The sequence below is a fragment of the Carlito syrichta genome, unplaced genomic scaffold (assembly GCF_000164805.1).
Source record: "Carlito syrichta isolate Samal-C Ts95f unplaced genomic scaffold, Tarsius_syrichta-2.0.1 Scaffold303629, whole genome shotgun sequence".
Taxonomy (NCBI): Eukaryota; Metazoa; Chordata; class Mammalia; order Primates; family Tarsiidae; genus Carlito; species Carlito syrichta.
In genome coordinates, this window is record NW_007247725.1 from 84,596 (window position 1) to 112,447 (window position 27,852).

Consider the following 27,852-nt stretch of genomic DNA (forward strand, 5'->3'; position numbering starts at 1 on the left):
TCTGTCTACTTTTTGTTTTCTGAAAAACATGTACTCCCCACTCAAGGCCTGGAGTTGTTTTTGCATCTGTGGGGGCCCGGAGTGGCAGAGCAGAGCTCAGCTGCACCCTGACCTTCAAACTAGACACTCCCCCCAGCCCCATATTGGATACAGCTAGCTCTCATAGGCCTTCTGGTCAGTCTGCTGGACACTAGGCTTGCCCCATTCTGTGGGAAAATGGGAGACCATCTCTGGAGGACTTCCACCCCCACCCCTTCTGCTGGAGCTGACCTACCAGCTTGCAAAAGTTTCCGGGGGAAATAGACATCTCAACGGCCCTGGCCTTATGTATCTAAGGTGGAGAAGCGGAGGGCAGTTCTCAGTCAGTCTTGCTGGCCTCTTCTCCTACCCCCAAACTCCAAGAAGCAGAGACCACAGGACAGAGACCAGAGGAGGTACAGAGCCAAACGCAGAGACAAGGTTTATTCATTACCTCTGCTGACCAGGTTCCACAAGCTGACTTGCCGTGCCCACCCCCAACCCAGAGGGGCTTCTAGTCCTGGAGGCGCCCTCACCTTGCCCCAGGGAGAAGGCACTGTAACAACAGGTGAAGAGGGGGCTCACGGAGCCTCAGCAACCGCTGCAAATTGCCCCCCAAATGTAACAGGCTGGAGGAGCAGAGATGAGGAGCGAGTACCCCGTTACGGTTTCAGGCACCACCCTGGCCCCTGAGTATTTTAGAGGGAACAGGCTTGGGCAAGGTGGGGCTACCTCTCAGGGCAGCTGAGGTGGGTGTGGGTGGGGTGAGCGGGTCTCACTTCTCAAAGTGGTCCATGGGGTAGTGCTCCCCATAGGTCTGGAGGTGACGGGCCAGGGACTCCTGCTGCTTACGGAGCTGGGCAGGCATCTCCTGATATACATCCGAGAAGAGCAGGCTAGGGTTGGGCTTTGGCTTCCGCTCAGCCTGCTCAAAGGCCTCCATCACCTGCAGGAACACAGGGTAGCGGGCAGGCAGTGGATTCCACCCAGGCCCTGCCTCCTCCTATTGGCCCTCAGGAGGGGTTAACTGATCTAAGCCTTTGTGTTTCCATCTGGACAACAGAGAGGATTCATCGTTTCTAACATCCCCCAAATCCCAGCATCTCTGTCTTCAGCAAGGACCAGGCACTGGACCAAGTAGATTCATTTAAGGCTTTCAGCAGCCCTAAGAAGTAGGCAGCTTAGGAATGAGGAAACCGAGGCATAGAGAAAAGAAGGGACTTGCCCATGGTGATGTGATCAGGGGCAGAGCCAGGATGCGTAGTTCTGCCTGATGCCAGGGCCTACCCTCACCACTGGGCTGTACTACCTCTCAGGTCCTAATGACCCAGCCAAGGAGGGAAGCAGGCTGGCTCTGGGCAGAGCACGCACACTGTACATGGATTAAGTCACCTAATCCTCAAACAACCTACTGAAGTGGGCACCCCAGTATTACCCTTCAGAGATGAGGAGACGAGGGCCCAGTAGCCTGGCTTTACAGGTCACACCCGGGACATCACCGGGGTTATCCCCGAGCCTCCCAGTTCTCCACAATGTACCAGCCCCCTAGCCTCCCAGTCCCTGGGCCGTGGGCAGCCTCACCTTCTTGCGGGACTGCTTCCTCCAGGCTTTCTCCTGCTCTTCGTCCCACCAGCCACGGTTCTGCAGGTAGTGCCGCAGCCGGGAGATGGGGTGGTCCTGCTTGTCCCAGTAACTGACCTCATCCACCGAGCGGTAGGCTGAACTGTCATCACTGGTGCTGTGGTGCCCAATCCTGCCCAGGGATGGGGAGCCCGAAGGTCAGCCTGGGGCCCTCCTGGAGTGGGGGGGGGGGGACGGACTAGGGAAGGAGTGGAAATGGAATGAAGGCAAGAAAGGGGATACAACATGGGGTGAGGAGGCCATGTTTTGGGGACAGTGATCGATATGAGAAAGACGCTAGGTGGCTGTCACAGCTGTGGAAGGCCCTGTGGGGAGAAGCAGGCACCTGTAGGTCATGGCCTCAATGAGGAAGGGCTGGTTCTCTGCCACAGCGCGCCGCCGGGCCTCCTTTGTGGCATTGTACACAGCAAACACGTCATTACCATCCACACGGATCGACATAATGCCATATCCAGGGCCCCGTGCCGCTGTGGGGACAGAAAGAAGGTTATCAGGCCAGGGCTCAGGTGAGGAAAGTATGCAGAGCCAGCAGGGAGTGCATAGGGTGAGAAGGAAAGAAACAGGCAGGCAGAGGAGAGGAGAGGAAAAGAGTACCCAGTTCATGGTCTCCTGCCACCCACCCAGAGCCAGACACCCCAGGAAGTAGATATCTCAACGGCCTTGGCCTTATTTATCTAAGGTGGAGAAGCTGGGGACGGTCCCAAGTCAGTCTTGCTGGATTCTTCCCCCACCCTCAAGCTCCAGGAAGCAGAAACCAGAGGAGGTACAGAGCCAAACGCAGAGATATGGTCGGTCTATTCACTACCTCTGCGACCAAGTTCCACAGACTGACTTGTCATGCCCACCCCCAACCCAGAGGGGCTTGTAGTCCTGGAGGTACCCTCACCCGGCCCCAGGGAGAAGGCACTAACAGGTGAAGAGGGGGCTCACGGAGCCTCAGCAACCACTGCAAATGCTGCCCACCCCCCACATGTAACAGGAAGAGAATAGAGGAAGGTGGGCAGGGATGGCAGTTGGGAGAGGGAAGGAGATGACCCAGACTGGGGGTGGGCCATCAGGGCCCATACCAATGCCGTCCCCGCGGTACTGCTCCGAGGTGGGCGTGGAGATGGCGTAGCCGTTGTTCCGGCAGAAGAAGATGATGGGGCACTCGAGTGTGGCAGCGAAGTTGAAGCCAGCGTGGGCATCCCCCTCGCTGGCTGCCCCTTCGCCGAAGTAGCAGATGACAACCCTGTTGGCATTGGCCCGCTTGGCCGCATAGGCTGCCCCCACCGCTGTGGAGGAATGAGGGTGGTAAATTGGGGTGGGGACACACACCCACTGACACACACACCCCAATCCAAGGGTTTGGGGCTCAGGCTGGCCGCTGCCAGGCTCCAAGGGGAAAAAAACACCTGACCTCCCAATGTCCCCTAGCACCTGCCCACCCTCACCTTCTCCCTCTGAGCTGATCAAAGCTCTGACCTTCCAATTGCTCAGGCCAAAAACTTGGGCCTCACCTCTGACTCCAAACTTCCTGTCATTCCCCACATCCACTCCACTTTCAAAATACAGTCAGAACCAGACTCATCATCAGGACACAGTCAAGGCGCCACCTGGTCCCGCCTGAGCTGCTGAGCAGCCTCCTCACTACTCCGCACCTCCAACCCATTACCCACAAAGCAGCCAGAGGACTCCATTCCGTGAGCCAGGCCAAGTCCTTCCACAGCAGACCCCTCCCCACCCCAGGCTCCCATACCACTCTGGGTGAGAGGCAAAAGAAAGCCGCGAGGCCCCACCCGATCTGCCCTATCTGTTCCCGTCCCACCACCCTCTGGCCTTTGCCTCCACACCTGCCCCACTGGGCTCTGCTCGGCTTCTCAAACACACCAGGCTTGCATCTGCCTCAAGACTACGTGACTCCCCCTCCCCTCCCGGGATGTACTTCCGTGTCACCCTCCGGTAATGCCCCCCACCTGTCTCCATCATGCACCGCGCCATGCCCTCCTCAGCTTGGTGGCTTCCTACTGACAACATACTCCAGGTGTTACTTCTCCATCTTGTTTACTGCCTTTCTCCCTCACCACTACAGCAGTACCAGAAGGGCTGAGGTTTGTGTCTTTTGTTCCCAGCACCTGAAATGGTGCCCAGCACATTGCAGGAACTCTGTACACTTGCCAAGTGAGTGACTTGGTGGGCACCCAAATGGAGATTCAGGCCAGGGCCCAGCCTTAGGGAAACCCTATTACCTTTAGCTCCAGTGGACCCTCCTCCAAGAAAACTTCCCTGTCCACCTCCTACCTAAGAGGCTTGAACTACCCCTGTTCCCAAACAGCACGCTAGAAGCTAAGGTGTGTGGCACCTTCTACTGTGCCAGGCACATTGCTGAGGCCTCTAGAGACACAAACACATCTCAGCTGCACCAGGGCAGAGAGAGCTGGAGCCCAGACTGACCCTCAGTCAGACTGCAGTTCCCACCAGACAAGGACAAGGGTCCGATTCCTTGGTCTCCACACGGTGTGGGCCCAGGCCTGGCACCTGGTGGGCCTGTTTCCCAAACAAGCCCCTTTGAACAGTAGGGGCTTCAGGGCACCCGGAATAAGCTTGGGGGAGTCTGCTTGACTCTGGGGACTGAGGCAGGCAAGGGTTTGGCCAGAACTCGGACTCTGGAGTCCCACAATCCATGCTTTGAGTTCCTGCTCCTCTCCCAAGCTGCCATGTGACCTTTAGCAAGTGACTTCCCTCTTTGACTTCAATTTCCTGCTCTTTTTTTCTCACTCTCTCGCTTGCACACGACATAGGTTCTTGCTGTGTGAAACAGGAACAAGAGCAAATAATCGCCTTTGCCCCCTGGCTATGATGAATGTCCTATTAGACAATTAGAAAGCTCAGCACAGTGCCTGGAGCCTGGCACACTCCGGAACACACTGGCTACATATGTGAGCTGACAAATGGAGTGGGCACATGTTTGGGAAATCCAGAGTGTGGTCACATGGGGGTGGGGACACTACCAGAGCCCTCCTCTGAAGGGTGGCAGACAAGAGGCACCTTGGAAATCTGGAGCACAAACCAGGGCTGTGGTGGTGGCATCAACCCAAAGCTCGCCCAGAAGAGATGGAGAAGGGCTAGGGCCTGGACTGGGCATGATGCTGCGTGCACAAGGCCCAGGGCACACGTCCTCACCCTGAGGGATCTGCGTGGCCAGTGGAGAGGAGATGGTGACGAAGTGGCGCTCCTTGCAGCCGTAGTGTACTGGCATCTGGCGCCCCTTGCCCAGATCGTTCACGTTGCCATAGCACTGGGCCATGAACAGCTCCAGGGGGTAGTCCCGATACATCAGCACACCTGGGCAGGAGGAAGCCGTGGTTAGCTGGGTGGGCGGTACAGGGGGCTGAGACCAGTCCTGTGGGAGACCTGGGTGAGTCCCTTGCTGCCAGGACTTCCATTTTCCTGTCTGAGCAAGGGAAGCAAACATGAAGCTCACGAACACCAGGCAGGTGCCACAGACACACGACCTGGGGGACAGACTGGAAGCACAGGCCTGTCTCAAGGGAGGCTGGTGTTTACACTAGCTGACTGCTGCCAAGGAAAGCCAGACCTTTTTTTTTTGTAAGACACGGTCTCTCTCTGTCACTAGAGTACAGTGGTGCAACCATAGCTCATTGCAGCCTTGACCTCCTGGACTCAAGTGATCATCCCGCCTCAACCTCCCGAGAAGCTAGGTCTACAGATGCATGCCAACAAGCCCGGCTAATTTTTGTTTTTCTAGAGACAGAATCTCACTTTGTGGCCCTTGCTATCTTTTTTTCTTTCAACAAGAAACTATGGTTCTTAAGTATTTTTAACTAATTCAATTACTTTTTAAAAATCATTATAAATCAAATCACAGTATAGGCCACTAATCCGTCTATATCCATTGGACTAGAGAGGAAATACTCTAGCCTGTTTATGCCAGTAAAACCCTTTCTTGGTGGGCATGGTGGCTCATGCCTGTAATCCCGCACTTTGGGAGGTCAAAGCAAGAGGACTGCCTAAGCCCAGCAATCCTGGGCAACTTGGCGAGACCTCATCTCTACAACAACAAATCAAGAAAAATTAGCTGAGCGTGGTGGCACATGCCTGTAGTTCTAGTTACTTGGAAGGCTGAGGTGGAAGAATTGCCTGGGCCCAGCAGGTCCAGGTTGCAGTGGCTATGAGCATGCCACTACACTCCAGCTTGGGTGACAGAGTAAAACTCCGACTCCAAAAAGTAATAATAAAAACCCTTTCTTCAAACAAAACCTCGAGTGGGCTCCCACCTCTCCATCAAAGGGACCCTCTCTGGGTGAAGGGAGCTCTGCCAGCTAAGTTGGAAGACAGGAGAGGTTTATGACTGTCTCTATGACTTTTTGCTCCACCTAGATAGGGAGACAACCCTCACACCTACACTTAGGGCAGTGCGGTGGATCAGTGACAGCCTGTGTAAGAGGACAGGAGCATTACACAGAAGCAGCTCTCTAGTGCAGTGGTTTCCAACCCCTGTCTTCACTGTACATGTCTTCAGCTGCAGATTTAATAGGGATCACATTCCACAGCAGTCACATTTTGGGCAAGGGAAGTACATCTTTCCTGAATAACCATCACAACTATGAAGATAACACTGCATGCCAAGCACTATTCTGAGCACTTTTAATAGAGTAACTTGATTAAGCCTCACCATGACCCTATAAAGCAGAAGGGATCATCCTTCTCATTTTTGCTCCCATAACTGACTCCACAATCCACAACTGTTAAAAGGCAGAGTAGAGAGCTGGCATGACGCAAAATTCACTCCATTCAAGAGTGAGCCAAAGAAAGGGAAGCAGGAAGTGTTTGTTTCTCAGCTAAAGGGGTGCACCGTGAGTCACCAGCATAGACACAGTTAAGCACTGCTTGGACAATCAGCTTTGAAATTAGGCACTTCTTGAGATTTTAGTTAAGGTTGAGGGTGTTCAGCATTACCTCAACATTAATCTTTAATACAAGTTTACAGTATTAGTATTTTCTGTCCCCTGCTTTTGAATGGACATAATACAAATTCACACAAACTGTGGTCATGCTGCATATGTAACAGATAGAAGAGGAGGTGCTCTTGTTCAAGAGGGAACGGGGAGCCTTGTGGAGGGCTGGAGGAGGACCAAGGCCCTGACACAAGATCATGGGATCAGGCTTCCTCAGAATGTGGTCTGGTCTCTGGTCTACCCACATTAGAAGTACTGGGGCCGAAGCACTTTGGGAGGTGGAAACAAGAAGACTGCCTGAGCCCAGGAATTCAAGACCAGCCTGGGCAACATGGTGAGACCTCGTCTCTACAATAAATCAAAAAATTAGCTGGGCATGGTGGCACATGCCTATAGTTCCAGCTACTTAGGAGACTGAGGCAGAAAGATCACCTGAACCCAGCGGGTCAAGGCTGCAGTGGCCGTGAGTGTGCCACTGCACTCCAGCCTGGGTGACAGAGTGAGACTCCTACTAAAATAAATAAAATAAAATAAAAGCAGATTTGGCCAGGCATGGTGATTCACACCTATAACCCAAGCACTTTTGGAGGCGGAGGCAGGAGTATTACTTGATGTCAGGAGTTCAAAACTAGCCTGGGCAACACAGGCTGACTCTACAAAAAAAAATAAAAATTAGCAGAGTATGGTGGCATGTGCCTGTAATCCCAGCTACTCAGGAGGCTGATGCAGGAGGATCACTTGAGCTTAGGGGCTGAAGGCTGTGCTGAGCTAAGACCAAGTCACTGCACTCCAGCCTGAACAACAGAGTGAAACCCTGACTGAAAAAATAGCAGATTCACGGGCCCAGCACCCAAGGATGCTGACTTATATCAGGACATGGCAGGTCCGGTGGGAACTGCTGCTCTAGCTGCCACCTGCCACCTCCTAGCACTCCTTTTTACTGAGCGCCACTCCCTGCTGTTGCCACCATCAGCATGCCACACACAGCTCTGGGAGGGCGGCCCAGGATGGCGAACAGCAAGGGTTGTCTCTGGGTCAGCCTGCCACAAGGAATCTGCTCCAGCCTTAGGAGCACGTGGTCTGGGCCCAATGACCATCTTACCTGACTTTTAGAAGCAACAGTAATGCCAGCCTCATGTGGCTGGGAGAGGTGCCTCAATGAGAAAACACAATCTCTGCCCCTCGCTCTGCGGCAACCGTGAAGGGAAATGACAGAGCCTCCCATGCTACAGAGTACCGTGAGCAGCACCTAGGTGTTCAAGAGCCCAGGAAGCGCTAACTATTGTTAAGAAGTCAGCACAGTGTCTCCAAGGCAACAGTGTCACCAAGGCAGGAGGCCTGCCGAGTCAGGGCTGGAGCACGAGTCTGACTTACCTCCTTACCCTGCTCCATGCCCTGCCCCTGCATGAGCCTCCTCTGCAGCTACCCACACACAGGACCTTTTGCTGACCCTCAGCGCTGGACAGTCAACCCTACAGAGGTAGCCACGGCCCAAACAATGTGTGGGGAGCCCCACAGCCTTTTGTGATTCCCACGAGCCTCACTCAGTCCTGCTCAGGGCCCTCACAAAAGAAAACTCCTTCAGCAAAAACAGGTGGGGTGCTCAGCACAGCTGACCGAGGCCTAGCTGGCTCCCTGGTGCTGAAAAATCCCGCTTTCCCCACTAGTGATGCTGAGCCTCAGACAAGTATCACAGGATATTTGCCCTCCAAGAGCATGTGGGGGCTGGAAACCTGGTCCAACGTGAGAGTAGGCTGTCTGAGAGTAGATTGGAAGCCATGCTGGTCCCTGAGGGTTCTGGACAGCCACCTGGCCTGGCCCCACCTCCTTGCTGAAGAGCTGTCCCGGGGTGAGGCGCAGTCACATCAACCTGCAACTCCGAGTACTTGCCCTGTGCCAGGCCCTGGGCACCAACTGTCCCATGACTCCCCCAACAGTGTCTTCAGAATGGCTACCATTCCCCTTATAAACAAGAAAACAGAGGCACAGAGCAGCTAAGCAATGTGCCCAGGGTGGAGCAGCATCAGAGAGGAAGGGTCAAGATTTGCCTCCCGGGCATAATCGGTGCTCACTGATACCCACAGGGTAGCTCCCCGGCAGGGCCCCCACAACCACCCCTGGAACACCCACTGACTGCTCCCCAGGGAACTCCTTCACTCACAGGTACTCACTAATGCTCAGGGATTTCCTCATTCCTATTCTTTCATCCTTCCTTTCCACTCTTCCAGGTAACCAGGTGCTACCCTGCATTCCCGTCTGTCAGGGACCTCCCACTCCCTCCGGCTCGCTAAAGCATGCAGCACCCGAGGAGCGGCCAGGAGAGCCCTGCACTGGCCAGATGGGGTCCACGGCACAGGCCATACCCACAGCTAGGCCTGGCCTCACTGTTTCCTCCCAGTGACCCTTCAATGCAGATACCATCATCATCTTCTGGAGATTTGAAGACAGAGACAGGAGGGAAGTAACTTACCCAAAACCTGACAACTTGCGCATAGGCTCTTCACCACACTTTCCCCACCCTCAGAGAGTAAAGTCTGCCCCCTCTGAAGTCCTATACCTGGCCTGTCTCTTTGTTGCTTGGTAAGTTCTTCCTCCAGCTCCTTAGATCTTTCTGGCATACTGTTCCTGGAAGAGCACTTGGGGTAATTAAAATGTGAATCTCAATGGGAACCAAAGAGCCAAACCACAGACAGACGTACCTGCCTCCCGGTATTGGCCAAACACCAGGTCTGTGTTGTCCAGGGCGGCTGCGCTCCCCACGTGCGTCCCCTCCTCGCCATAGTTAGTCATGTAGAAGGAGATTCGGCCCTGGGGGTGGGGAGGCCCGGAGGCCCAGGCTCAGTTATGCTAGGCAACAACAGAGAACCATCCACATCCCTCTCAGCTTCTGATGACTCCATTAACCAACAGTTCCAAAGGCCAGCCCTGGGCTAGGCCACGCTGGGGTTCCCACCACTACGGAGGATTGGTAAGAACTGCCAGAGTAATTGGGTCTCTGTGATGAGAACCCAAAGGAAGTAGCCACCCACCACGGAACAGCAGCAGGGAGAATTGCCCAGCTGAGCAAAGGTGGAGTGGGTGGAGGTTTCCAGGCAGAGGGAAAATAAAGACCATGAGTCCAGAGAGCTGGGACATTGAGTAGAGGGGTGGAGAAAGATAAGGGGGCACCCAGATAATGCAGGGAATGACACATTGATTTGACTCTGAGGACAGTGGCTCCCACCAACGGCTCTCCTCAAGGGAGCAATGTGGTCAGATTTGTGTTCTAGAAATCTCTCTCAGACTGCCATGTGGGGAATGGATTGGCGGCATCAGGGCTGACTGCAGCCAGCCAGAAGAGAGAGGGCAGTGGCCGGGCTTAGTAACAGAGGGAAGCAGAAGAAGAGTAGATGAATGAGTCTTAAGAGGCTGAGTCAGCAGTACAAGGGGGTGGCAGACTCACCCTGCCAGTTGGCTACACCAGTGCCCAGGCCAGCTCCCTTCTCCCAAATTCCCCAACTTGAGCCTAGGAAAGACACACACTCAGGTTCCTGCCTCCCTTGCAGCCAGAGGTGGCTGTGGGGCACAGTTTTAGCCAGAGACTCCAGGGGAAGTCTGCTTTTGCTTTCTGGATAGAAAGGACCACTGCAGCAGGTGCCAGCCCTGCCCCACCCCCTTCTTCCTGTCTTGCAGGCAGCCATGAAGCCCGGACCTGTGGCAGCCATCCTGTGAACATGAGGCAACAAGCACTGGATAAAAACCAACTTCCCCCAAAAAAAGTGAAGTAGAGAGCGGAAGGGCCTGGGTCCTGGATAGTGCAGCTGAAAAGCTGAATGATTTTTAACAAAATACTGAGAGACAGAAGGAATGAGAGGGAAGGAAAGGATAGCAAGGGAGAGCAAGGAGAAAGGGGTGAGATGCAAGTTTCCAGTATGGGCAGATGGGTGGTCAGTGGTGCCCTGCACTGAGAAATGGACAAGGGGAGGAAGACGTTGAGGTCATGTTCAGACAGGCAGTTTGCTGTGGGACATGCAAGGCAAGAAGTCAAGTAGATCTAGGGCCCTGGCAAGAAGTCTGGCCGGAGACCTGGGGAACCCCTAGCATACAGATAAAGGTCAACCAGGACCATGTGTAAAGCAAAACAAAATGAGCTGGACAGCACCCTGAGGGATACCCCATGGCCATTGCTCCTCAGGGTTCAGCAGCCAGCAGCACCCCCCCACGCTTCCACAGGCCGGGCTGTCCAGCTGGTGTTGGGAAAACTGTTGAATTCATACTTTCTTCTAAGTGGGGAGCCAATTAAAGTTAATTGACTTTCCAGCGCCAAGTGTGTGGGCGATGCTGGTGCTGAGTACCTGGCAGGGCCATCAAGGTTACCGTGGGGAGGAGCCTGAGACCGGCGCTCCGAGGAAACAGGACTTGGCTAATTGTTGCCAACCCAGTAACCACCCACTTTCTCTCTGTTAATAGAGATCCCATTCCACCACAGGCAGCAACTGCCCAAACTAAAAGACAAGGATGGTGAAATGTAAGCAGATGTTCCTGGGTGGGACTACCTGGAAAGTTCTAAAAGGTGGGAGTGGGAGACAACTGGGATGTGCCATGTCTGTCCTTGCACCTTCCTTCTACTTCCTGCCTGGAATGAGATGTGATTGGGGGAGCTCCAGCAGCCATTTTAATCATGAGAGAACCCTGGAGAAGACAGGAGCCAATGCTATGGACAGCAGATCTGAAGAGTAAAAGGAGGATGGGTGTCCAATGACATCATAGTGGCACCAAACCACCTATTTCCAGATTTCTTTTATCCAAGCGCAGAAGCTACTAATCTGCTTCAGTTATTGCTTTTGTTTTCATTTGTTAGGGGGTTTTGTGGGACTTTTTGGGAATAGGAAGATTAATCCCAACAGATACAGGTTGATTGATGAGAGGATCCTACCGAGGGCTTCCTCCATGTCAGTCAGTGGGCAGGGACTTATATGCTGGGTCTCACAGAATTCCTACCCCTACCCTACATAGGGTGGATTCTAGTGTTAGCTCCATTTTCAAATACAGTGAAGAAACTGAGGCAAAGACAAGAAAACTGCCTGCCCAAGGTCACAGCTGTGATTGGACCCAAACTCATCAGATCACAGCCCAGGCAGGGGCAGGAAGGAGCCTACGTGCATAGGAGCGTTGTGGCCTGGCACTGAGGCTGCGGAGTGGGGAACAGAGAGCACCAAGGCCACGGTGGAACAAGAAGACAGGGCAGTCAGGAAGGGCCAGACTTGATCTTATGAGCAGTGGGAGCCAAGAAGGTTCTGGGGAGGGTGGAGACACTCTCCTAACTTGAGTAACCCATACATAGGACTCCTGTGAGTGGGAAGGTCTGGGAGTGGGCTTACCGCCTGAATCCACTCAGTATCCACAGTGGGATCTTAATACAAATGCAGACTTGTATCTAGGGGCCTGATGCAAATGCAGGTTCCCAAGCCCAGCCCTCTTCTGACACAGCAGGAATGGCTGACATCTGAGGGCCTGCCTGCCCAACACACTCCCCCCTTTTCTAATGGAAACCCCTTCCCCTGCCGTCTCTGTGGCCTAGGAGGCACGGGCTCTACTGGTCTACTCCCTTGGTTCCTGTGGGCAGGCACATTGCCTAAGAGTGGCCAATCAGTCACAGTGATTGGTTCACAGTGGGGTCTGTAAACAAACCCTGACCAATGAGCACCAGTCCTGGGTCTTCTGCTGGAACACTGAGGATAATTCTCTTTCCACTGCTACATAAAAAAGAATTGCAAGGCTGGTAGGGTCATCACCAATAACAGCTACTATTTATTGAGCACTAGCTAAATGCCAGTTTTGGTGTCCCTAAAGTTATTACATATGCCACTATCAATCTTCACGGGCCTCATGAGGTAGGTGCACATAAGAAAACCAAAGCACTGACAGGTTGAGCAACCTTCCCAGGACCAGAGATAGAAAGGGGGCAGAACTAAGACTTCAACCTTACATACTTGCTTCAGAACCTATACCCTGAACCCTTTTTCTCTGCACCTCTCCATGAACCAGGAGCTGCCAGAGACCACCACCACTTGGAAAATGAAGAAAGTCAAGGCAAAGGAAACAGAAAAAACACATGCAGAGAGGAAAGGTCTGATAACACCTTTTGATCCCCCTGGATCCAGCTGTGCCTGAAAACAGGGCCCTTTGGACGTACAGTTATTTGAGTCAACAAATTCCCTCTTTGTTGACATCGGTTCGACTGGATTGTTTTGCCCTGATATTAAGACTTCTGAGGATCACAGGCACTTTTGGCATGGGCCTAAGGTGATCTCTGGGTACTCCACAAAGCACTGTGGGTCCACCCTATTTCGCAGGCCTGTGAACCCCCAAGAGGGAGGGTCATCAGGGCTTTTCCTCCCTGCCCAGGTAGGTCCCAGTCAGGCACACAGGTGGTGTTTCCAGTGATTGGGTCCATCCTTCTGCCCTTGGGCAGGACCTCTCCCACACTCTTCCTCCAAATGCCCAAGAGAACCCCAAGAATTCTACAGGCCCCCAGAAAAGAATCTCCCCTCCTTGGGCCCTGTCCTTCAGCCCACCCACAGATGGGGGACCTCAGGTGATTCCGAGCCCCCCTGCCCAGGCCTGTGCCCATGCACCTGCCGCTGAGACTCGTAGAGGATGCGGTCCATGGTGTTGAGCAGCGTCATGCTCTTGTACAACTTCAGCACCTTCTCCTGGGGCAGCTGTAGATGGAGGTACAGACAGACATGGGGCAGTTGGGACCAGAGGAGACGAGCAAGGGACCTGGGGGGCATGGGAAGTGGGGAAAGTGGCCTCTCACATGGGGATCCTCGCTGGGGTTGATGATCTGGCCCTGCCGGTCCATGACGCGGTAGATGGGGATTCCAGAGATGACATTGGGCTGGATGAACTCAAGCCTGTCTATAAACTCCGCCGAGGCCCCTGGGAACTGGGGCTTGTCACCTGGAGATGAGAACTGCTGCTGCTGCTGCCTGTGGGAGTGCTGGGGGAGAGAGGGCAGAGGGGACACCCAAGTCAGGAGCGGCACCGAAGTTCCTGCTGCTTCACTACAGTGGCAGGCAGGACAGCACACTGGTTACGCTGCCATGGTGCCAGGGAAGTTCAAGGCCTGACTCACAGGGTTTGAACCCCAACTCCACCACCTTCTCACTGTGATACCTTGGGCAAGTGACTACAACTTCTATGTCTCAGTTTCCTCATCTGAAAAATGGGTATGCAAATGGTAACATCGATCACATAGGGCTGTTGTAACATTAAATGACTCAGTGAAGTAGGAGGCAGTTCAGGAACTGGCAGTTATTATTATCCTCATTACCACAGGCCCAAACTCTTCATCCTGGCATTCAAGGCCTCTCCGGTCTGGCTACAGATGCCCTCTATTCTCTCTCCCATTGCTACCACAGGCACATACTCCCCTGCATGGCACTCTCTAAATAGCCAGAGGGGCTCTTTACTGACTCCTATACCATACATCAGGGAGGTCACCCAAAATAGAACTTAAGTCTTTGAGTTCTTTTATTTAATTTTTTTATTTTAAAATTGTGGGGTACAGTTAAGGGTTAGGTATACAAATATTCATTGTACAGTTACCCTTGTTGATGAGGTGCAGTCTTTGAGTTCTTAAGAGTCAGACTGCCTAGGTTCCAATCCCTTACTCGGTGACAGAGCAAAGTGACTTTCCCTCTTCATGTGCTCCTTTCCCTGTATGCAAAATGGAGAAGACCTCATGGAAATGTGTGAGGCTTAAATGAGATCATGCATATAAAATATTCAGCAGCCCGGGCTCAGTGGCTCATGCCTGTAATCCCAGCATTTTGGGAGGCCAAAGTGGAAGGATTGCTTGAGCCCAGGAATTTAAGACCCGCCTAAGCAACGTAGTGAGACCTCATCTCTACAAAAATTCAAAAATTAGCCAGGTGTGATGGCATGTGCCTGTAGTCCCAGCTACTCGGGAGGCTGAGGTGGAAGGATCACCTGAGCCCCAGAGGTTGAGGCTGCGGTGAGTCGTGATTATGCCACTGCACTCTAGCCTGAGCAACGGAGCAAGACCTCAGCTCAAAAAAACAAATGTGTTCCGCAGAAAGTCTGTAAGTCATACAGCAAATGCTCAAACAAATCCTGGCTATTACAACCCATCCCTGCTCTCATTTCATTACTACAAAGCTGCTTCCCCCACTGGCGGGCAAACTGCTACACATGCTTCACTGCCCTTTCTACTCCAGTTCCAGCTCCCCGCTAGAGCACAGAATGACTCACTCAACAAATATTTGAGCACCTGCCTTGTTCCAAGCCCTATGCTGGGTTCTGGGGACCTAAGATAGGCAAGACATCTGTCCTTGCTGTGAGAAGACGAACGCTAAACAATAACAATGAGGGTGATTCATATTGTCCTATAACAGAGGGAAAAGAGGGCGTGACTTCTATTGGGATATGATGTGAGAGGTGAAGGATAACCAGGAGTTAAAGAAAGAGCATTCCAGGCAGTGGAACACGCAAAAGAAAACGTGGGGAATGGCATGTCCTTCGTGGAAGCTGGAAGGAACTCAGAGTGACTGGAGGAGTCCTGTGAGGACATCACACCCCTCAGATCAGATGAGGCATGCTGGAAAAGCCCAGGAGGCCTGTGGGAAGCTCAAATGCTCAGCAGGACATGGACCGGTTAGATCCCTCAGCTCCTGAACTCTGATGGTACAACAGCTCCCTTATGAAGCACTTGCTGTGTGCCAGGCTGAGCCTCGCGTGCAGGATCCTACTGAGTCCTCAGAGAACCTGTGAGGCGGGATGTGCTATTGCCCTTGAGAAGATTTGGAAACCGAGGCTTGGGGAGGTAAGGCAACCTGCACCAGGCCACAAATCCAAAAAAAAATGTGTCAGGACTGGGCTCCAAAAGTGGGCAGGGTTGAGACTCAGACCCCAAAACCCATGCTCCAACCCCAGCTGTCACTGCACATGCTGTTTTCTTTTTTGTTTGTTTGTTTTTTTGAGTTGGAGTCTCACTCTGTCGCCCAGACTGGAGTGCAGTGGCCGCTCCCGGCCACCGCAGCCTCGACCTGCTGGGCTCTGGCGATCCTTCCGCCTCAGCCTTCCGAGTAGCCGGAATTACAGGGGCGCGCTATGACACCGGCTGATTTTTTGATTTATTGTAGAGATGAGGTCTTGTTGCCCAGGCGGGTCTCGAACCCGCGGGCTCAGGCAATCCACTCACTTCAGCCTCCCAAAGGCGCAGGACTACAGGTTGAGCCACCAAGCCCAGCTACATGCTGTTTTCATACATCTGCGTCTTTTCTTCCCACCACTCCCAGATTCCTCTTAGCTCAGTAATTGTAGCTTCATATCCATCAGAAGCTGAAAGGGCCAGGCTTGCCGGAGCTGGATCTCACACATGGGTGCTCAAGTGTGTCCCCTCTTTCTTTAACTGCACTGAACAAGCCATCCAAGCTTTCAACAGGGTAGGGTGTAATGTGTGTGCGTTTATTTGCATTTGTGGTTGTGAGGAAATTATACTCCCCCCCCGGCAGGGCAGGTTCAGGCCTGACAACCTCATGGCAGGCTTCACCTCCCCTGCCCTGCAAGGAGGAAGCGGCCGGCCTCTTGCCGCACTTGCAGTACTTCTGCCTCCTGAGCATGGCGAAACGATGTATTTATCTAGAAGATTCCTTTGTCTCATGTCTGTGTCCCACACACACAGTTCCAGGAAGGCAAGGATAGCGTCCAGGTTGCCTTCACGGGCAGGCACTGAACAGGAAATGACTGAATGAACACATGAGTGGTTAAGGTCACTGGCTCTGCAGTCCAACTGGCCTGGGTTCCAATGTCTTACCCATGTGGTTCTCTGCAAAACGCTTTGTTTCTCTGCATTTCCTCATCTGCAAAGAGCTGGGTGAAAAGCTCCTCAGATAACGTGCCCAAAGGGGTTTGGCACAGGTCTGGGACACGTCATATGCTCAAAAACTGGCAGAAGGGAGAAAAACAAAACCTAGGAAGGTAAGGACGTGGGAGAAATAGAAATGGCTGGCACTTAGGCAGAAGATGAGAAGAAAAGGAGGCGGGGAGAAGGACTGACTGCACCTTAAGGTGGATTCTAAAACAAACTGTGCTGGCCAAGAGGGAGACTGAGGCACAGAAAAGACAATGTGCCAGGAGAACAGGACTGAAGTCTGCAGAGGAGCACTAAGAAGGGAGGCTAGGGGTCAGCAGGGATCAGAAAGACAGGGTCTGAGAACACACCAGGTGTCAGGGCAGAATGTCTGCCTCTGGAAGCGGGAGAGCTAGTTGGGGGGACCATGTGCCCCATGTACTGGAGTTGGGCATGGGCTGTGCCCTCCTCTCCCTTCTTTCCAGAGCTGTGGAGATAATGATCGTCCCTACCCTAGGGTTACTGCACGGATTCATGGAGTTCACAAAGGGCTCAGCACGGCGCCTGGTCCTGATGAAACACTCCATCGGGGAGTGAGTGGGTGGTCAGATGCTGCAGAGGAAGGATGTGACTCCACCCATTTTTTTTCTTCTATTTTTGGTGGGGGTGGGGGGACTCATCCTGGTGGCTGGGGATTTACAATGAATGGAGAATGCCGCACAGATTTACACAAAGCCTTCAAGCTCTGTCTTCTCCCACCGCACAGGAAAGCACCACCTGCCTGCTCTAGATGGTCCAGACTGCCCAGCAGGTACCCGGGTGGCCCCTGTGGAAAAGTGAGGAATGGCATATTCTTCATGGGAGCTGGAAGGAGCTCAGAGTGACTGGAGGAGTCCTGTGAGGACATCACACCCCTCAGATCAGGTGAGGCAAGGCTGGAAAAACCCAGGAGGCCTGTGGGAATCCTAAATGCTCAGCAGGACACTCCCTGAGGCACCACGGTTAACACATGGACTTCCAGCAGTCCCCATCTCCTGATTGTGAAACTAAAACTCCCTGAGCCCCATACAATAGCACAAACTGCTAGTCCTAGCTACTTGGAGGGCTGAGGCTGGAGGATCCCTTGAGCCCAGGAATTCATGGCCAGCTGGGGCAACGTAGTGAGACCACTACTCTAAAAAAAATTAAATAAGTAAAATTTTTAAAAATAGAAACTCCCTGAGCCTCAGTTTCCTCCTGTGTATACCGAGGGTGGTATGAATACTTATCTCGTGGGTTATCATGAGGATTAGATTGCTCAGCCCAGTGTCTGGCACATAAACACTTCACAAACATGAGTGTATTTGATGACTGTTCTTTCAAACAGGTAGATGCTGAACATTTGTTCCAAGTCAGCCCTGAACTGAGGGTTGGAGTCAGGGAGGAATGAATGAGAAACACTGAGCACACAAGTTATAACCAAGAGGGAGATCTTCTTCCCCCTGCTTCACTTGACTCACCTAGAAAAATAAGTAAAGCAAAATTTTTAAATTGAAAAAAAGAATTATCAAGACCAGCCTAGGCAACATAGCGAGACCTCGTCTCTACAAAAAAGCAAAAATTAGCTGGGGGAGGTGGCATGTGACTGTAGTCCCGGCTACTCAGGTTGGCTGAGGCAGGAGGATTGCCTGAGCCCAAGAGGTTGAGGCTGCAGTAAGCCGTGATGGTGATACTACACTCCAGCCTTGGTGACAGAGTGAGACGCCAACTCAAAAAAAAAACCAAACTAAACAAACAAACAAAAAAGGCTGGGCATGGTGGCTCACACCTGTAATCCCAGCACTTTAGGAGGTTGAGGCAGATCATAGCTTGAGCCCAGGAGTTCGAGACCAGCCTAGGCAACAATGTGAGACCTCACTTCTATCTTAAAAAAAAATTATTAAAAAAAAAGAAAAAGAGAAGTGATCTCAGAGGAGGCAGGATGCATCATAGTTGGTAACCACCAGGTGGGTAGGATGAGGGACTCTAGAGCCCAGCTGCTAGTGTTCAAATCCTGGTTCTGTCCCTTCCAGCCACGCAGAGCTGGGCAGGAGCCAGCATCCCTGAACCTGTATTGCTTCATGGAGATAACATCACCCTCACAGGCTTGTAGCACTAAGAGGAACATTTCACTAGCTAGCATCAGATGGAGCGCCAGAAAACATTTCCTGAAGAGGGAGGAGTTTAGCCGGGGCCTGCTGGACAGGTAGGAATGAGCCAGGCAGAGGCTAGGAGTCAAAACGCTTCAGTCCCAGCGAGAAAATGACTGCCACCCTGGGACACAAGACCAGCACAGCCAGACCAGGTTAATAACAAGAGTAACTACGTGCCTCGGTGCCACTTAAAGCACTTTGTTTATGCGCATGTGCTCACCAAACCCATACAGAATCCAGGTGGGCATGCCTATTACCACCTCTCCATCCAGAAGAGGTGATATCTGAGGCTCAGAGGGGTCCAGAGCCACACAGATCATGAGTAGCAACACTAGCATGTGCAGCCCGCAGCCTGACTACCACTGCCTAGGAGGCTGGAAGAAAGGTTGGGTCCAGAGCGTGGAAGGCTTTATAGATGGTGCAAGGTAACTCTGAGCCTTCCATATCTAGGACAGCTACAATCACCAAAGCCCACTCTCTCCTGAGCTCCCAGGCACTCTGCTCTCAAATGGCAAAGGGCTGGGCCTCCCCCTCCCAGAACATCTGGTTGGAGGGAGAGGTGTGAAGATTAGTCAGGCATTCTTGGGCCCCAGGGTCCAAGGCTCCAGCAGCACTAGGCTCCCCCAGGCACCAAAAAGCCCCAAGAGAAGGCATTTTCCTGAATCACTCATGACCACACCAGATTCACTGGCCCTGAAGAAAAGCAGCAGCTCCCATTTCTTGAGCTCTTACTGCATGCTTGGTATATGGAGTAAGTGCTTCATAAGAACCATTTTCTTGGCTGGGCACAGTGGCTCAAGTCTGTAATCCTAACACTTTGGGAGGCCGAGGCGAGAGGATTGCCTGAGCCCAGGGGTTCAAGACCAGCCAGGGCAACTTGGTGAGACCTCGTCTCTACAATAAATAAAGAAAAATTAGCCGGGCGTGGTGGTGCACACCTATAGTTTCAGCTGCTTGGGAGGCTGAGGCAGAAGAATCACCTAAGCCCAGCAGGTTGAGGCTGTGGTAGCCGTGAGCATGCCGCTACACTCCAGTCTGAGCGACAGAGCGAGACTCCAACTCAAAAAAAAAAAAGAAAGAAAGAAAAAGAAAAAAAACCAAATAGAATAATGGCTGTGAGTTGGCATTGTAAACCATGATATGAAATACTTCATGATATGAAAAAAGAAGCCAAGTTTCTGAAGACATTAGCAAGGAGGAGGTGGACCCATATGATTAGATCTGTAATGACCATCTCCATTCATTCCACAATACACACTGGATACCTGCCACTTGGAGATACCACACAGGGCACTGAAACCCCCAGGCAGGCTTCCCCTGAGCAGCTGGTTCAAGAAATAAAGAGCCTGATAATTAGAACAGACCAAGCGCTAGGTAACCCCTGACTTCCAACAGGATAGGGACTTTATGCACCCCACTTGTGCGGGTCAGAGGGGTGAAATGGCTTGACCAAGCCCAGGCCTGGCTGAGAAAACTGACTCACAGTTCCTTAACAATCTGAATTTCCTTCCTCCTCTTCTCCCTGAGTACTAAAACATCTGCTTTATAGCAGGAAGAGGAAGGAAGGTGGAAATCAGGCAAAAACCTCCTGAGGGAGCAGGGTATTCAATTAAGGGGGAGGGCAGAGGAGGGGCAAGAAGGCAGGGACAGAGTAAGAAAGCCTCGCCCCTCCTCTTATTCAGACCTGTCCCAGTAAATTGCAGTAATCCAATCTGTCCAAAACCACATATTCTCCCAAGCTCCATCTCCACCCCCATCACTATCTTTACTTCCACTTTAATAAAACTGCACCAACCTACTTGGCAGCCACCAGGCACTTGTGGCTACTTAAACTTAAATTTAAAACTGAATATTAAAATTTCAATTGTTCAGTCCCACTAGCCACATTTAAAGTGTTCCAGTTGGGTGCTGTGGCTCAAGCATGTAATCCCAGCACTTCTGGAGGCTGAGGTAGGAGGATTATTTGAGCCCAGGAGTTCGAGACCAGCCTACATAACATAGCAAAACACTGTCCCACAAAGAAATAAAAATTAAATTTAAAAAATTATGGCTCAGCAGGTAATCTCAGCACTTTAGCAGGCCGAGGCAAGTGGATTGCCTGAGTCCATGGGTTCAAGACCAGCCCAGGGAACTTAGCGAGACCTCGTCTCTACAATAAATAAAAAATTAGCCAGGTGTGGTAGCATGCACCTGTAGTTCCAGCTACTTGGAAGGCTGAGGCGGAAGGATCGCCAGAGCCCAGCAGGTCATTACTGGGGTGGCCGTGAGTGTGCCACTGCACTCCAGTCTGGGTGACTCCATCCCCCCAAAAAAATTAGGTGGTACATGCCTGTAGTCCCAGCTACTTGGGTGGCTGAGGTACGAGGATGACTTGAGTCCAGGAGTTTGAGGCTGTGGTAAGCTGTGATCATGCCACTGCACTCCAGCCTGGGTGACAGAGTGAGACTCTGACTCAAAAAATTAAAGTGTTCAATAGCCACGTATGACTAATGGCTACTGTACCAGACAGTGCAAATATAAAATAATTCCATTATTGAAAAAAATGTATTTTGGACAGCCCTGGTTTAAAATCTTTTTTGACTAAATGCTACTATCTGTTCCCTCCATTCAAAAAGCAGTGGCTTTTTAAATTTTAAAACAGGTGGGAGAAACACAAGTGAGGGAGAAAAACAGTGAAAAATACAAACTTTAAAGTATGTAACTAAATGAAAAGTAGCTACTTCTCCCCTTCAGGAGGCAAGAGGAAAGGCAGGCAACAGGGACACTGAGCCAGGAGGGAGAGATTTAATCAGCCATGAATGACCTCTGCCTTTCCCTAGCCTGCCCCAGTCCTGCCCACCTCACGCCTCAAATGCCCAGCCAATGGGCTCCTGGGACTGAGATCAGCTGTGAGGAACTAATGGCCCCCTCTCCCCCCCCAAAAAAAAGAGCAGAAAGGAAACTGCCCAAATGCAGGAAACTACCCTACCCCCACACTGCTCCTGCAACCTTCTGCATTTACCTGCCTTAAATGACTCCCTTCCTAGGCACCCATGCCCCACTCCTGGCCCATCCTCTTCACCATCTTCCCCGGTTCTACAGATTCCATCTTCCCTTCTTTGTGGATTGGGGATCAAAGGATCACCCCCAATCCCACAAGATCTTGTTCTATCACCCCCCAACCCAAGTCCTCCCAAGGACACTTCCTTTCTTCTCTCCATGTCCAAGGTCAGTTTCTGTCCCTTCCCTCCACCTTCACTATCAACACTGACCAACATTCCTATCGCCCTTATGCTGTGCCAAGTCCAGTTCTTAACACTTTACATATTACATTTTCACAACAACCATACGAGGTGACCACTGTTAGAATCTTGCAGATGGAAATTGGGTCCAGAGAGGTGTTGTCCTTTGCCCAAGGCTACCTAACTAGAATGTAGTTCAGCAGGAATCTAAACCCATCCACTTAACCACTACTCTCACCTGTCAAATTTTAATTCAAAGTGCTTCTGCAGCCCACCGCCTCTTCCCCCTCTAAACAGGGGCTTCCAACTAGATTTTTCACAATGCGATCTTGCCCTTAGCAGTATCCACCTTAAGGGATTCTGACCCTTTTGGCAAGAAGCAAAGCTTTCTCAAGTCTTTCTAATAAATGTGGGCAAAGTGTCCTGTCTGGACCTCTCTCATTCCTTTTCTTCCCGTCATTAGTCCAACTAATACTTACTAATCATCTCCTTCCTCTGTATAGTGTCCAGAATACACGAAATCCCTGTCTTGACATCCGATCAGAGACACAGGAATCAAACAATTATACAATTAATTTCAAAATTAGAATTGTGGCAACGGAACAAAGAAATGCAGGGTCCTATAAAAGCCCGTCACGGGGACCTAATCTCGCCTTTCTCCTCTTTGAAGAGGGTTCTTTCCCCAGAAGAAAGTCTCCCCCTTACAAAGTCGGTCTCATACTCCAACCCTGAGGGAAAAGACCTCGCCGCCCTCCCCTGTCCCTCCAAGAGGCCTCCTCCGGAGATAGATGGCAACTAGCGAGGAACCCCCATTCCTCCAGATCGTCTCCCTCCCTCAGGACCCACAAAGGGGCTGCCTCGCTTTTCCCCTCCTAAGGAAGTGGAAGTCCTTCCCTTGAGTGTCCTCTCCCAATCCTTTTCCCTTCTGTGACAGCCGCTTCCTTCACACCCTGCAGGAATCCCACACTCTGATCTGCAGGGATCCTTTACTCTGCCTTAGGGAAAGCTCCCTGGGGCCCCAGGTACTCACAGATGTAGCCAGCCCCCGAGCCCCAGGCCGCCGCAGCAGCAGGAGGGCAGCCTGACCCAAGCCTCGGCTTGGCCTCCAGGCCCAGCCCGCAGCGATCGCTACCGCCATCTTGGCCAATAACCACTAGGTGATCCGCCCCTCGCCTAGGATAGACTGAGGGCTGCCCCTTTATGAGCCTGACTCAAATGCCGGCACCACGTTCACAAGAAAACCATCTTCTTTCGGCCCAGTGGTAGACAGGACGCTTATCATGATGGAGAAGACAATCTATCTTGGCAAAATTTACTTCGACTGCCTCATTGTAGTTGCTTTTGTAGCAGGCAATGAAGATGACAACCTGACCAGGGCCTCAGGGGTTTAGGGCCCGGGGACCTCGGGTAAAACAAGTGCAAACCGAGGCCCGCCCCTCTTCTCCGCCGTCCAATGGCTTTGCCTGGATTAGGAGGCGGGAGTGGGCGGAGCCAAATTGTTGGTAAACGCTAAACCACGTGCGGGCGCCAATTCGGGTGGCCCAGGTGTGCGCATGCGCACTGGTTACAGCCTGTACGCAAGCGCGCGCTACTGGGCGGAAGCAACAGTCGCAGTCGCAGTCGCACATGGGACCAGGCGTGATGGAGGGGGTGATGCATGCTGATCCCAAGATTCACACGGAGCCTGGAACAGAGTCCAGCCCTCGGGGCCCCGGTTGCAGCCTCAGGCACTTGGCCTGCGAACAGAACCTGCTGTCGCGGCCGGATGGCTCTGCTTCTTTCATGCAAGGTAAGTACTGCCCGGATCCCGTTTACTCAGGTCTTTGTTGGAGAGCGACTGCTGTGTACTGTGCAACGGAGTGCCCATCTCTTGGTGATTCTAACTGGTAACTGTCTCATCCGGTTGGATACTACTAGATACGCTGGGGTACACACATCTCTTCCTCCAGACTAGAAGGGAGAAGATAGATCCAGCCTGGTAGATGTCTCTCAGGATGAGAGGAGGAGCAGACCGCCCTTCTAAAAATGAATATTTAAGAATAGGGAAAATGCCGGGCGCGGTGGCTCAAGCCTGTAATCCCAGCTCTTTGGGAGGCGGAGGCGAGAGGATTGCCTGAGCTCAGGGGTTCGAGATCAGCCTGAGCAACATGGGAAGACCCCATCTCTATAATAAATTTTTAAAAATTAGCCGGTCGTGGTGACACATGCCTGTGGTTCCAGCTACTTGGAAGACTGAGGCGGAAGGATCACCTGACCCCAGTAGGTCGAGGCTGTGGTGGCCGTGAGCGTGCCACTGCACTCCAACCTGGGCAACGGAGTGAGACTCCCACTCAAAAAAAAAAGAATAGGGAAAATTACCTTGCCAGAATTGACTAGATTCCGCCTCCCACACACACACCCTGGGTCCATACATCTCAGACTGATGTAAACCTGTTTATTTGCCTAAATATCCTGTACTATGGCAGATCTCCACCACTCCCTAGACCAGCGGTCCTCAACCTCTTTGGCATCAGGAACCGATTTTGTGAAAGACAGTTTTTCCACGGAGGGGGTGGTGGGGGTCATCAGGCATTAGATTCTCATAAGGACTGTACAACCTAGATTCCTTGCTTGCAGCAGTTCACTATAATGTTTATGCTCCTATGAGAACCTGATGCCACCACTGATCTGACAAGCTGGCAGAGCTCCACTTGCTGCCACTCACCTCCTGCTGTGGGGTCTGTTCCTAACAGGCCATGGACCAGAACTGCTCTGCGGTTCAGGGGTTGGGGACCCCTGCCCTAGACTGGTGGATCTTTCAACAACATAAATACTCCTCAGATTGAAGGTGAAAGGTCCCCTCCTGGGTTGAGAAATATCTCCCCTACACCCACCTCACTGAGTAAATACTCCTTTGATTGGGATACATATCTCTCCACAGGAGTACATATCCTATGATTGGGGCAGGTCTTACCTATATGGCAAGCATCCCCTTCCTCTAGCTAAATATCTCAAACTAGATTAACTTTCTGAGTCAGGTAAATATGCCTCTGAAGGTGGGCCTGGAGATCACCTGCATAAAAACATCAGTCCCCTCACTTGGGGATTACCTTTTACGTAGGTTCAAAATCTGTTTTCATTGATTCCTTTATTTGTGAACAGTATGTATTTGTGCTAAATACTGTTCTAGGCATGAACAAAACAGATAAAAATCCCAGCCCTAGCCTGGCGCAGTGGCTCACACTTTGGGAGGCAGAGGCTAGAGGACTGCCTGAGCCCAGGGACTGGCATTCCAGGGGTTGCCTAGACCAGCCTGGGCAACTTGGTGAGACCTCGTCTCTACAATAAATCAAAAATTATTCCCAAATAAAATTATTCACTGTTCACAAATAAAGGTAGAAGGATCACCTGAGCCCAGCTCGTTGTGGCTGCCATGGCTGTGAGCATGCCACTGTATTCCAGCCTAGGTGACAGTGAAGCTCTGACTCAAAAAAAAAAGCCCTGCTTTTTTTTTTTTTTTTGAGTTGGAATCTCACTCTGTCCCTCAGACTGGAGTGCAGTGGCCGCTCCCAGCCACCACAGCCTCGACCTGCTGGGCTCCGGTGATCCTTCCGCCTCAGCCTTCCAAGTAGCCGGAATTACAGGCACGCGCTACCACGCCTGGCTGATTTTTTGATTTACTGTAGAGATGAGGTCTCGCTGCCCAGGCAGGTCTCGAACCCGCGGACTCAGGCAATCCAAGCCCTGTTTTAATGGCATTTACATTCTAGTGGCAGAGACAGAAAATGAACAAGATAATTAAGTAAAATATATGGCAAAATGATGTAGAGAAAGATTTAGTTGAGGAAGGAAATACAGTGTACTGGAGAGAGTTGCAGTCTTACATTGGACAGTCAGGAAAGGCCTCACTAAGAAGGTGACATTTGAATACAGATCTGAAGGTAGGGAACAAACCCTGAAGATACCAAAAGGAAGAGCATACTAAGCATGAGGAACAGCAGGGGTAAAGGCCCTGAGGCAAGAGCTTGCCTGACATGTTTGAAGAACAGTCTGGAGGCCAGTGTGGCTGGATTCCTACAAAGACAGGAGGTCAGAGATAGTGGGGAGGAATGCCACTCAAGTAGGGCTTTGTGAATAAGGTGGGAGCCATTGAAAGTTTTGTGCAGAGGAGTAACATGATCCCAATGTGTTTTAACAAAACTTGTGACTGCAGTGTAGACTAGGGAGAATGGGGGAAATGGGGAGATGGTGGTGACTCAGACCAGAGTGGGGAGCAGTGGAGATGGGGGGATTCTGGATGTATTTTAAGGCAAACCTACAAAATTCACCTATGATTTGGTGTAGGTATGAGGAAAAAAGGTGATGAGGGATAACCAAGGTTTCTGCCCAGATCAGCTGTCATAGGGGAAGATGAGGGGTTTAGTTTGGGACATTAGGTTTGTGGTGCCAAGTAGACATCAGAATGGCAATGTCGGACTGGAAGTTGAACATACAGATCTGGAATTCAGAAGAGAGACCCAAGTTGGAACCCTCTGGCTATAGATGGTATTTCAAGCTATTGACTGGATAAAGTGAGTGCAGATAGAAAAGAGAAGAGTCCAGCGCAGTGGCTCATGCCTGTGATCTTAGCACTTAGGGAGGTGAGGTGGGAGGATCTCTTTAGACCAGGAGTTTGACACCAGCCTGGGCAACATAGTGAGAACTGTTCTCTACAAAAAAAATTAGTCAGCCATGATGGTGTGTGCCTGTAGTCTCAGCTACTCCGGAGGCTGAGGCAGGAAGATTGCTTGAGTCCAGGAGCTCAAGGTTACAGTGAGCTATCTAGAGTCACACCATTGCACTCCAGCCTGGGCAACAGAGCAAGACCCTATCTCTTAAAAAAAAAAAGAAAAAGAGAGAGAGAGAAGTCCTGGTCCCTCCAACTTGAGAGCTCAGGAAGGTGTGAGGAGCTAGCAAAGGAGACTGAGAAGGAGCCCCTAGAGAAGTGAGAGAAACCAGGAGAGGGTAATGACCTGGGGTTAAGAGAGCGTGTTGAGACGTAAGGCCTGGCCCACCATCTCAACCTTACTGAGAGACTGGGTCCCAGGAGGGGTGATCATTTGGAGGTCAGTGGTGACACTCTCAAGCTGCTGCTGTGGAGCGGTGAGGTCAAGAAGGACAGGATGAAGAGACAGCGAGTGGAGACAGCTCTTCAAGAGTTTGCTGTAAGAAGATCAGATAAGTGGGGCAGAAGCTGAAGATGGATGTGGAGTGGAGAGAGGAGGGAATGCTGGAGGCATGACCTGGAGAAGGCGAGAAAGGAGGGGAAGGACTCAGGTGCTCACGTGGAACACCCATAGTTTATCTGGAGTGACAGGAACAAAGACCCCAGGAAGAGTCTAGTTTTGCTTGGGTGACTTCCCCCTTTTGGGCAGATCCTCCTGGAGCTAAACACACCTGTGTGAGGGCAAACTGGGCTTCCCAGGGAAAATGGGCCCCACCAGGGACCTTCCCTCAGCCTTAGCTCTCTTGCCAAATTCAGATACCTGAAATGTCTTAGAATCCAGGAATTAAGGAGAAAAGCAGCCCCTTCCATGTTCTAAAACCCCAAGCTCACAGGATCTTAGAGTGGGGGGAGTCCTCTAGCAGAACCTTGAAAAGTGTGTTCCACACGAAGCACAGTGGCCCGCATCTGTAATCCCAAAACTTTGGAAAGTGGAGGCAAGAGGATTGCCTGAGCCCATGGTTTGAGACCATCCTGGGCAATTTGGCGAAACCTCATCTGTACCATAAACCAAAAAATTATCTGGATGCAGTGATGCATACCTGTGGTTCCAGCTACTTGGAAAGCTGAGGTGGAAGGATTGCCTGGGCCCAGCAGATTGAGGCTGTGATAGCCATGAGTGTGCCACTGCACTCCAGCCTAGGCAACAGAGTAAGACTCTGATTCAAAAAGAGAGGGCCGAGCTCGGTGGCTCAACCTGTAATCCCACGCTTTGGGAGGCCGAGGTGAGTGGATTGCCTGA

At 51.7% G+C, this 27,852-nt stretch overlaps 2 protein-coding genes across 3 annotated transcripts in view; one reads left to right on the forward strand and one right to left on the reverse strand.

Moving 5' to 3' along the window:
• Positions 1-435: 435 nt before the first annotated feature.
• On the reverse strand, positions 436-23,045 carry BCKDHA (branched chain keto acid dehydrogenase E1, alpha polypeptide). 2 transcript variants are annotated; one of them, XM_008058800.1, is made up of 9 exons: positions 22,899-23,045; positions 13,420-13,602; positions 13,235-13,321; positions 9,317-9,425; positions 4,822-4,983; positions 2,727-2,933; positions 1,985-2,126; positions 1,600-1,771; positions 436-964 (listed from the first exon to the last, which is right to left on the reverse strand). In XM_008058800.1, exons 1-9 carry the CDS (start codon positions 23,004-23,006, stop codon positions 794-796), a joined length of 1,341 nt encoding a protein of 446 aa, XP_008056991.1. In that variant the 5' UTR covers positions 23,007-23,045; the 3' UTR covers positions 436-793. The 2 variants fall into 2 exon arrangements, with proteins under 2 accessions (XP_008056991.1, XP_008056992.1); XM_008058801.1 differs by lacking the exon at positions 4,822-4,983 and having other exon boundaries at positions 22,899-23,044.
• Positions 23,046-23,363: 318 nt separating this feature from the next.
• Positions 23,364-27,852, forward strand: part of EXOSC5 (exosome component 5) — an 11,947-nt gene continuing 7,458 nt past the window's right edge. Inside the window, exon 1 of the mRNA XM_008058799.1 lies at positions 23,364-23,657. Coding sequence (XP_008056990.1) covers positions 23,495-23,657 — 163 coding nt within the window. The 5' untranslated portion in view covers positions 23,364-23,494. The remainder of the gene's footprint in view (positions 23,658-27,852) is intronic.

Bases quoted from the DNA above. Each gene is read 5' to 3' on its own strand.
- BCKDHA (XM_008058800.1), bottom strand. From the start codon at position 23,006: ATGGCGGTAGCGATCGCTGCGGGCTGGGCCTGGAGGCCAAGCCGAGGC. The intron at 2,127-2,726 runs GTATGGGCCCTG...CTGTCCCCACAG, and splicing joins GTACCGCGGGGACGGCATTG to CGGCACGGGGCCCTGGATAT. The intron at 1,772-1,984 runs GTGCCTGCTTCT...ATCCCTGGGCAG, and splicing joins ATTGAGGCCATGACCTACAG to GATTGGGCACCACAGCACCA.